We start from the raw sequence: 9609 nt of genomic DNA, 5'->3' as shown, positions 1-9609 counted from the left end.
CAAAGCAAAGGAAAAAAGCTACAATTATTAATGAAAAGGCTACAATTAACACATCAGCTGTACCTACCTCTTGTGCATATTTCTGAGTGAACAATGGTGGAAAATTCAAATTTCGAACATCACTTAAAGTCTGCAAAAATATGAAGAATGACATGTAACTTTTCCAAAATATCATTCCTTAGTAATATCAACCTACCCTTCAAAAACACGCAAATTATGCAAAGAAATGAGCCTGCTGGAAAGAAAACCCTTTGTTTTAAAGTGTTGCTTTAGTGGTTGAAAGTCACAACCTAGCTGAACAGGTGAGCTGCTGCTTCCCTAGGTACTGAGCCTGCATTGGGAGGAGTTGTGCCACAAGAATTGTGATCTCTGCAGTTTTAAATCAGTCAGATACATGAACCTGAACTTTCTCACTTTAGCTGAACAAAATCAACAAATCTGTGTACCACCCATAACTCCAGGATGGCCTTCACCAGTATCAAGACACATGAAATTATTGTCTCTGCATTACCAATATAAGCACCTGTCTTTGTTGAACTTTTAAGGAGGAATGAGAAGATTTATCAGCAGTTGTGTTGGGTATTTCTGTGCTCCTTTCATACAAAGGCCACTGGCTCCATCTAGTGACAGTGTTTTTCCCATGTTCAGCATTTAGCACTTCAATTTTCTTGGCAGGATCTCCTTTTACAAAAATTTGAGCACAAAATACAAGAATTCTAAAGTTAAATCATCATTCATTTCACTATTACTCCACTGGAAATATAAAATGACCAGTTAATAGTGATGGGCAACAGCCAAACTCCTGGTCAAGAGAACTGAGTTTGATGACATTAAAATGCTTCAGAAACTTTTCTCCTTTTCTGTCAGTTCAGTCTGCATTTAGTGATCTGTTCTCCAGCATGTCACTTGGAAATAAATTGCACTGCTACTGACTAACTGCTCACAGCTTGAGACAGAGGCAGCTCTCACGCTCCACCTCTGGGGATTTTTCCAGCCAGTTGTCACAAATTCCTAGAATTTGCTGGGTTACTTGGTCAGGCAGAGCATGTTTTGCTTCAGCAAGCAGTGCTAATGCTTGGCTGAGGCCAAAGAAAACCTCAGGGTAACAACTCAGAAATAGCCAGTGAAGCAGCCAAACTCCAGAACCCAGCAATGAAAGGGCAGGAATTTCCTTTTTAGCAAAAAGAGTGAAATGACAGTGAAAATCCTGGAAAGGCAGGGCACTCTTTTAACACTCTCTTCAAGTAAAAAATGTGAATTAGATGGAATTTAGGTTTCATTTTAACATTCTCTTCAAGTAAAAAATGTGAATTAGATGGAATTTAGGCTTCATTCTGATTATCTGCTTTGCTTCTATTCTTAGGAGAGAAACTGGAAGGGCAAAGCCTGTAATCACTGCTGCAAGAGATCTGAGAATCCAGGATGGCTCTTCCCCAGGTATTTTGTTTCAGTAAAACTGATTTAGAGAAACTGAAACTGATTTCAGTGCCAGAGGTTCAAATTAACACCAATTCCTCCTCTAGACTGTACTGTTTGTGCCATTAAAAGCCAGAGCATCTTAATCAAGAGAATGCAAGAGATGAAGCACTTGGTCAGGCTGCTGTTCAAGCTGTTTCTTACTCTCTGCTAAACCCACTCCATCTTCACCTGAGAATGTAACACCCCCAAGCACATTCAAATGATAAATACAAGTTTTAATGACTCTTCCTTTCCTGCACAGGTCACTGGTGGTCACAGAGGAGAGGCCAGAAAGGCCCCTGTTCTCCATGAACTTGCTCCTGAGCAAGATGGATCTCACACTTGAACAGCAAGCAAGAGCTGTAATGCACCATCAAACATCCCCAATTCACATCAAACATCCCAAACTCACATCTGCTGCAATGAATGGCAGCAGCTATGGGAAGATTGTGCTTGAAGCTGAGTGAGACTCACAGCTCAGACTCACCAGAGGAAAAGGAACAGCCACTTTTCACCAAGTGCTCTGGGGGAAAAAGCACTGCAGATGCAAATGAAGGAAGAAATAATCAAAATGCACAGCATGGCTCCAATTCTTGAGTGAAAACCAAGCTGGTAGGCTTAAAGTCACAAGCTGTATTTATTGCTTGAGTTCTTGGATATTGTAGTTCAATAGTTTCTCTTGGCTTCACAACAGAGGAGCTTTGTAAAGAAATTAAAGCCTCAATTCAACCACACACATTAGGAAGACTGTAGTTTATTTTCAGTGATTCAGGGGGTCTGCACAAGGCTGATAAAGAAGCTGTGCTCCTGGCTGCAAGGCTTTTCTCCAAAGAAAACAGGACAGGAACCTCTTGCCAGCCTTTCACCAAGCAAACAGCAGTTTTAAACAAATGCTCAAACTGAAGATAACCCAACACCACACATACCTTGACCCTCTCCATCTGTGTGCTGAAGGGGTAGAGCAGCTCAAAGAGAATCAGTCCCAGAGAGAAGATATCCACCTTGTGAGAATAGGTGTTGCCACAGATCTGAGAAGGCAAAGTCAGGGTCAGGGCAGTCAAGGTACTGCATGCAATTATCTACAAAGTAAACATCAGCCCTGCAAGTTCACCTGGGCAGGTCACCAGCCCTGTGCAGAGCTGGAAGCTGCAGCACAGGCACGTTGGTGAACTTCAGCCATGAGCACCAGGGAGCAAGGCTCTGATCCTCAGCTCCTCTGTGCTGCACAGCAAAATGTTTCACCTTACTTAATCTCATGCACGAGAGTGTGTCCTTCCTCAATTAAGTGGAATCTTTTACAGTTACCTTCCTATACTGCATTAAAAGCATGACAAATGAATGCATTCAGTCTGAATAATTAGCCACTGGTTTTGCTATAACAAATACATACATTTAAATATTCATTTTAGAACTCAATTTAGCTCAAAACTCTATTTTTATGAGAAAGGATTTAAGTGACTTGATTGCAATGGTTTACTAGGAAGGCCTGATCTTAGAGCTCCCAAAAATTCAGGGCTCTTCTGGGCACTGCCAAGGACAGCTGGAGAGAAGAGAGCACAAACCTGTTCTGGGCTCATGTAGAGTTTGGTCCCTACTTGTCCTGTGTGCCTGGCATAAGCTGGCATTGGGGTCAGAACTGATTCCTCCTCCTCATCTTGGTCCATAGCAGTCACCAGTCCAAAATCCCCAACCTTTACTATGTCATCCATTGTGAAAAATATATTGGAAGGCTGAGAAAACAAAGAGGTGAAAAAAAAAAGTAAGTAACAAACAGATGTCTGTGTTTCAGTGGTTATAGCACTTGGTTCTAACTCAAAGCTGTCAAGGCTAAAAACAATCATTAAAAAGCTGAAGAACAGCAGTTAAGAATTGTAACTATTCAGATAAAAGGAATTTCTCCTGCATTAACCACTGTCTCTTCCTGAGGCTCAGACTGCTCATTTCTTGTCACTCAGCAGAGGTTCACCAGCAGCACACAGCTCTGCTGAGGAACACACACAGAGCCAACCCTGCTGGGACCAGCACAGGTAAGTGATCCAGCCCACACTGACACCTGCACACCACATGCTGCAGCTCCTTCTCCTGTGCTTTTGTACTTTAATCCCTAAATGCTAGAGTAGTTTATATAGCTAGCTGTATTACTAACCAGCCCACAGCACCTCATCCCAGTGTTAAATTACAGATACAGTGGGAAAAAGGTCTGCTTTTCAGTGTAATGTGCAGTTTAACACAGAACAGCAGTTTGCATAACAGAACGAAAAGTTTATTTTTGACAGAAGCTTAAGAACTTTGCAATTCATAGAGGCAGCAATAGTGATGATCTGGCTTGACTCTCCTTTAGCTTGTTTGCCCACACCTCCATCCCTGGCTTAGCCTACTGATAAAAGAGGCTGGAACAGAGCTGTCCCTTGGCCAATGGTGCACATCCAAGGCAGTTTTTCAAGAAATTTGCTTCCTGCCTGATAGAACAGCACCCACCAAAAGAATGATTATTCCCTTGAAATAAAACCACTCCAGCTGGGTTACAAATACAGAGTTTGGGGATGAGAACAGACTGATCCTGCCAGGGGAAGGAAGCAGCAGGATGCTGTACAGGGCCAGGCTGTACAGCAGGTGGTGCTGGGCAAGCTCCTCTCAGCTCCTGGGCCCTCAAGGCTGGGACAACATGGTCTGTGCTCTGCTGACATCAGCCCTGCAGCAGGAGCAGGCAGACACATAGAGGGCAATGTTTTCCCACAAGATAAAGGACCATATTTCAAAGTCCACCTGACTTCCTCAGTTAAAGACAAACACACTGTGTGCTCAAGAAACAAGGCAGAGAAAAGGATTCTTTTCTGAGGGAAGCCCTAGAGAAACAGTTCCACAGTGCCCACAGCCTGCCTGTGCCTTCTGAGGCAGGTCTTATCCCCCTCTGTATTTCCCTGTAATGAGTGTCCAGCCCTTTGGAGTCACAGTGCATTCAGGGCACAAAAGCCACTGCCCTGTAAATCCACAGTGCCTCCAGGCTCTGGCTGAAGCATTTACAGAGCACCCACCCTCAGTGCACACCTACATGATCAGAAGTCTTGATATGAGAATTTTAATGCTCAAGGAACAAACATCTCCATTAGGAGTTTCTATCCCATTGCCTTGATCTCCATTCTCCTCCTACAAACAAGGCAAGACTTGTCTTCTTCCTGGGGAAAAACTCCTCATAACAAAGTTTATTTTAATACTTCTCTGGCTGGACTCTGACTGTCTCTGAACAGGCTTGCACACAGTTTCTACAAATAAGGGGATTGGACACTCTGCTATTGCAAAATGCCAGCAAAAAGAAACCATCAAGATCAGATTTGGGAGGAGAAAAAGTCTAAGGAAGAAGCACACAGTTTTGATTTAAATCATAAGCAGAGTACAATCAAATATAACCACCCTCTAGTTTGGTTATCTTGCCGCCTGCACAAAGAAATTTCTCTCCATATTCTTCAGTCAGAATAAGAATTCTCATTTTTTCACATGAATAAGCTTCTCATACATCTGGAATACTCTGTTTAATTCAATTAATGCTGCAAAATGTATCCAAGACTGTTCTTGCAGTTCTGTGAAACTGATAATTTCTTTTGAGCTGCCAAGCATGACCGACAGCTTATCCTAGGAATAACAGTAAATTCACTTGACAGGCACACTTTTGTTTCTGCACTTCACTTTCTTCAAAAGAATTTGAACTCTGACCTCTTCACTTGCCCACATAAATTCCTGCCATCTTGTCATTGCAGCATCCCTGATTAGCAGGAGCCTAATTAATGCACTTTAATGTGCACTGGTAATTTAAATATTTAGATTACTTCTTGGATCTTTTAATTTGCCCTCATAGAAATTTATTTTCACACAGATCTACCAGCTTTTGTTGGTGCCAAAGGGAGCAAGAACTGGCCTCTGCTATCACTGAGCTCTGCCTGCAGCCAGGCCAAAGCAGCTTTGCAGGTTATTGTGCTGGCACCAACTCAGGACTGCATGAGCAACCTCTGGACAAATTACAAAATTAGATGAGATCTCTTCCTAGGAGCTTCTGAAAAGTAGAGAAAATAATTAAATAAATAGTTTGGCCGTTGTTTTGACCAAATTAACACATAACATACAAATAAGCTTTGGGATCCAAGAATAACACCTATACAAGCATAGGAAGTTTCCTGAAGGAGGAAGGTGTTCATCCAGGGAGATTGTTTCCAAGTTGGTTATACCAAGTAAACAAAATTAAATCTCTTGTTCAAACTGCTGCCAGCACTGAACTTTTATGATGTTCCAACAAAACACTCCACACCTGATTAAGACTAATACAGTTTTAGGAGATCTACATAAGGTTTACTGAACAGTGAGCTCAGTGAAGACTGCAGAGGGCTACACCTGACAGTATTGTTAAGAAAGGTTATTAATTAACATGTCTAGCAACATATTAGTACAGGGATTTAATTACTTTTATGGTCAGTTTCTCAAGCACTAAAGATTTGTCAGATAAATGGTTCAAGGTAATTGCCTAATGCTGATGGGAAAAGCAAACACTTGGAAGGGCTGATAGAGTTTTTCTAACTCTGACATATCCTTTGAGGATTATTTAATTTGAACCTCCTTTTCCTGCCACTTCTGACATGGCATTTTTTAGCTTTTGCTTCTGCTGATGCCAAATTACCATCTGAGAAGCCACAATCATTTCAGCAATCACTCCACTGAGGTGGGCTACTAATGCCTCCTCAAACAAGCACAGGGAAACATAACTGTCCACATTTGGCAAAAGGGATCCATTTCTCAGAGCTGGGCCTAATAAAACTGACTTTGGCTGGGCTCTTCAGTTAAATTTATTTATTTGGTAACACATACTGACACTTCCAGTGCTTTAAGTTACAGCAAAATCAGGCACTAGCATGGGAGGACCATGAACAAAATGAAAGGAAAGGTAGAAGTTACTCCTGACTTCAGCTGCACTGAACACCAGAGGTGCAAACCACCTTTCCCAGCCCTCCCTGTCTGGATGCTATGAGACATTAAAATACTGTGAATCCTTCAGAAAGCTTCACTGTCATAGCTGGCACTGGCTCACAATTCTGCTCCAGGACAGTTTACATTTCAATCCCAGAGAAACATTGCTTAATTTTTACTTTCTCTAACCAAGAGTTACACTGCTCCTTTTAGGCTGCATTGCTATAGAAAGAAGGAAAATACCAGAATTAGAATCACAGAATTATTTAGGTTGGAAAAGACTTTTAAGATCAAGTCCAACTGCAAGCTCCACACTGCCAATTATCTGCTTCACTTGAAATAGTAGAACAGGATCCAAAGTAGCTTTGTCACACAGCTCAGCACTGAACAACCCTGTACAAAGAACATGAATTCAAAATACCACAGGACAAATGCCACTGATCTGTGCCAGGTACAAGAAGTCTTGCTGTAACAAAGACTTTAATTGCAGTAACAAGTGATGAATATTTATTTCCTGGAGCACTGCACCTCCAGATTATTGAACAGACATTAATTCAGCTTTTTTAACAGCCATGCTGAGGTCACTGAGAGGAGTCAGCTATTTTGGCAGGCTTTGCCTGCAGTGCCACATTCCTCCCACATACAGCAACCTATGGATACAAACCTTGAGATCCCTGTGCATTAATCCTTTGCTGTGCAGGAAGTCAACAGCTTCAGCAATCTGCAGAAAGATCTGCAGACACTCTGTCCTTTCCCTCTCCTCTATGGTGCATCTCCTGCTCATCCAGTCTTTGAGGTTCTCCTTCCTGCACAGCTGCATCTGGATGTACAGATACACCTTTGGAGAGGTGGGCTTCACTTTTTCTGCAGTGTTTTTAGAAAGGTCCAGGCTTAAACTCGTTGGCCTTGGAGGAGAAACAGAGAGGGGACTTCCTGAAGCAGATTTCTTGTTATCAGATTCCTTTGTACTTTTCCCTTTATCCTCAGAAGGACTCTCATTATGTGAAACATCAACTTTCTCTTCCTTACTGGAGGCATTTCCACAGCCAGAATCCTCAAACACAATAGAGGAGGAGGTCCCTTCCTTCAGATGTACAACAGGAACAGCTGAAGGACAAATTTCCAAGGAGTGTCCCAGCTCATTACTGTTGATAGTGCTGTCTTCTACATCACAGCCTGTAAGGACACTGTCCTGAAGGTTTAAGAGGGGATCTTCTGAGTGCTGCAAGTCCTTGTTGTCTGTGTCAGAAAACTCCAGAGGGGAAAACTGGCTTCCAGATGAATCTGACTGACCACAGGGTATCCCCACAGACCTCACCCTCTCTGATGAAGCTGCAGTAACTTCAATGTGCTCCTCTGTTGAAAATGGCTCTGTTGTGATCTTAAATGATGGGACATCCATTGGGCTGGGAGAACTGAGTGGCCAATCAGTGCTGGAAGGCAAAGAGAGATCAATACTAGAGAAATTGTAGTAGATTCCAATAATTTCACTAGAAATGCACTTCTGAAAGCCCAGAATTTAACAACTGCTACCCCTGACACCTGCATCACACTGCAACAAGGAGTGACTACCCAATGTGGGAATCACCAATAACCAGCATTTAGCATCTGTGTCTTAGCAAGGATAAGGTTTTCTCATTGAGACAAAAGTGCTGATAAGGGAATATTTAACAAGCTCTTCTGCCTGGATTCCTAATGTGCAATCAGGCTCATCTTCAGTTTGAAAAAATCCAGCCCTTTGGAACAGGCACTGCAAGGACTATTTAAAGTGCCTTGGAAGAATTACAGCTGTGAAATGTTAATTTGATGCCTGAAATATAAAGGTCGCTGTATTCTAAAAATTGTGAGGCATGTTCAGTTGTTATTATGAAACCAGCCAGCAGTCTTGTATTAGGCCTCATTCTGTAAATGCCAGCACACACCCACTTTTTCCTCTCTCTTCACGTTCTCTCCTTTATCTACTTTTCCATTTTTAACCTACTTCTATACCAAGGTTCAAAAATCCTCAGTCTGATTATCCCTCATGTATTTCTAGTGAAATAAATTTATTTAATTCTTGGAGTACTGTATCAGGTCCATTTAACTCAAGGCAATGAAGAGGAAGAAAACAGTAGAAAGGAACAAAGAAGGCAGAGATGCCAAAGTTTGCAACTGAATCACAGCAGCAACGTTCCAACCTTCCAAACACTGCAAGGTTCAGCTACACAAGCTCAACTAAGAACCACATAATGTTTCCTAAGCTGAAAGAAGGACTTTAACACAAGAGAGGACCCATAAATCAAGAACTTTATACAGAAGTGTGATATATTTTTATCTGCTCATTTGAAAAGTTGGCAGGCTAAGTAACAACCATCTCTCTTGTAGATAGTCTCTCCATGCTCCTGCATCCTCTATCAGTTTTCTAGTTCTCCTGACATACAATCTCAAACTCGTTGTTAAAAAGAGCCCCATGAGTTACCTCTCATCTTTCAGCCACTGCTCATCCATCTTTTCCTGCCATCTCTCAGGGGGAGCTTCCAGCCACGCATTGAAATAGCGAACAATCCCCGGATGCTCGAGCTTCGCCAGAGCCTTCACCTCCCTCATCACCTTCTCACGAGCCAGCTCCCTGTGGTGTGGGGGAGGAGGAAAAGAGACATGGTCACAAAATGCAACAGCACAGCACAAACCTTTCTGCAAAGGAATTTAATCAAAGCTGCCCCAGTCTACACCAGGCCAGTAGCATTGCTTTTCACATCAAAACTAAAATGTGTCTTAAATTCCCCAGAGTAACTCCTTTAGCTTAGAAGTGTGGAGCAGCAGAATGTGCTCATAATGGCTCAATATTTAGTCTTCCCTTTTCACATAATTACAGGCAGCAAAAACAAGAAGAAATTCATCTTCCTCTTAACTGTTCTCAAGGATAGAAAAAAGATTTTAAAGAGCAACATTCTACAGGGATTTAGAAGACACTGACAGACAAGACAGACAGCAATACCTTAGTATTTGTTTTTTAACTGGCAATAGGTAAGGAGGTTGCATAAGGACTATTTCTGTTCTGTGGACAGGAAAGCAGGCAGCCTCCTGTCTTACTGAAGGAATTTATCTCTCTTCATAAGATCAAATAAAGTCTGATGGTTTTATTTAATAGCTTTGAATATGCTTGGAAAAGACGAATTTAATTTTGGCTACCTTAAGTTTCTGAACAAAACCTTTAAT

General features: G+C 42.0%; 1 protein-coding gene across 1 annotated transcript in view; it reads right to left on the bottom strand.

Moving 5' to 3' along the window:
* Nucleotides 1-9609, bottom strand: part of EIF2AK3 (eukaryotic translation initiation factor 2 alpha kinase 3) — a 43658-nt gene that overhangs the window by 2140 nt on the left and 31909 nt on the right. The window contains exons 12-16 of the mRNA XM_058024008.1: nucleotides 8870-9019; nucleotides 7076-7844; nucleotides 3021-3188; nucleotides 2385-2486; nucleotides 68-130 (exon numbers count right to left, since the gene is read on the bottom strand). Of these exons, the coding sequence (XP_057879991.1) occupies nucleotides 68-130; nucleotides 2385-2486; nucleotides 3021-3188; nucleotides 7076-7844; nucleotides 8870-9019 (1252 nt within the window). The remainder of the gene's footprint in view (nucleotides 1-67; nucleotides 131-2384; nucleotides 2487-3020; nucleotides 3189-7075; nucleotides 7845-8869; nucleotides 9020-9609) is intronic.

This window comes from Melospiza georgiana, chromosome 5, assembly GCF_028018845.1.
Source record: "Melospiza georgiana isolate bMelGeo1 chromosome 5, bMelGeo1.pri, whole genome shotgun sequence".
NCBI classification, from domain to species: Eukaryota; Metazoa; Chordata; class Aves; order Passeriformes; family Passerellidae; genus Melospiza; species Melospiza georgiana.
This window is presented reverse-complemented; position numbering and strand designations above follow the sequence as displayed.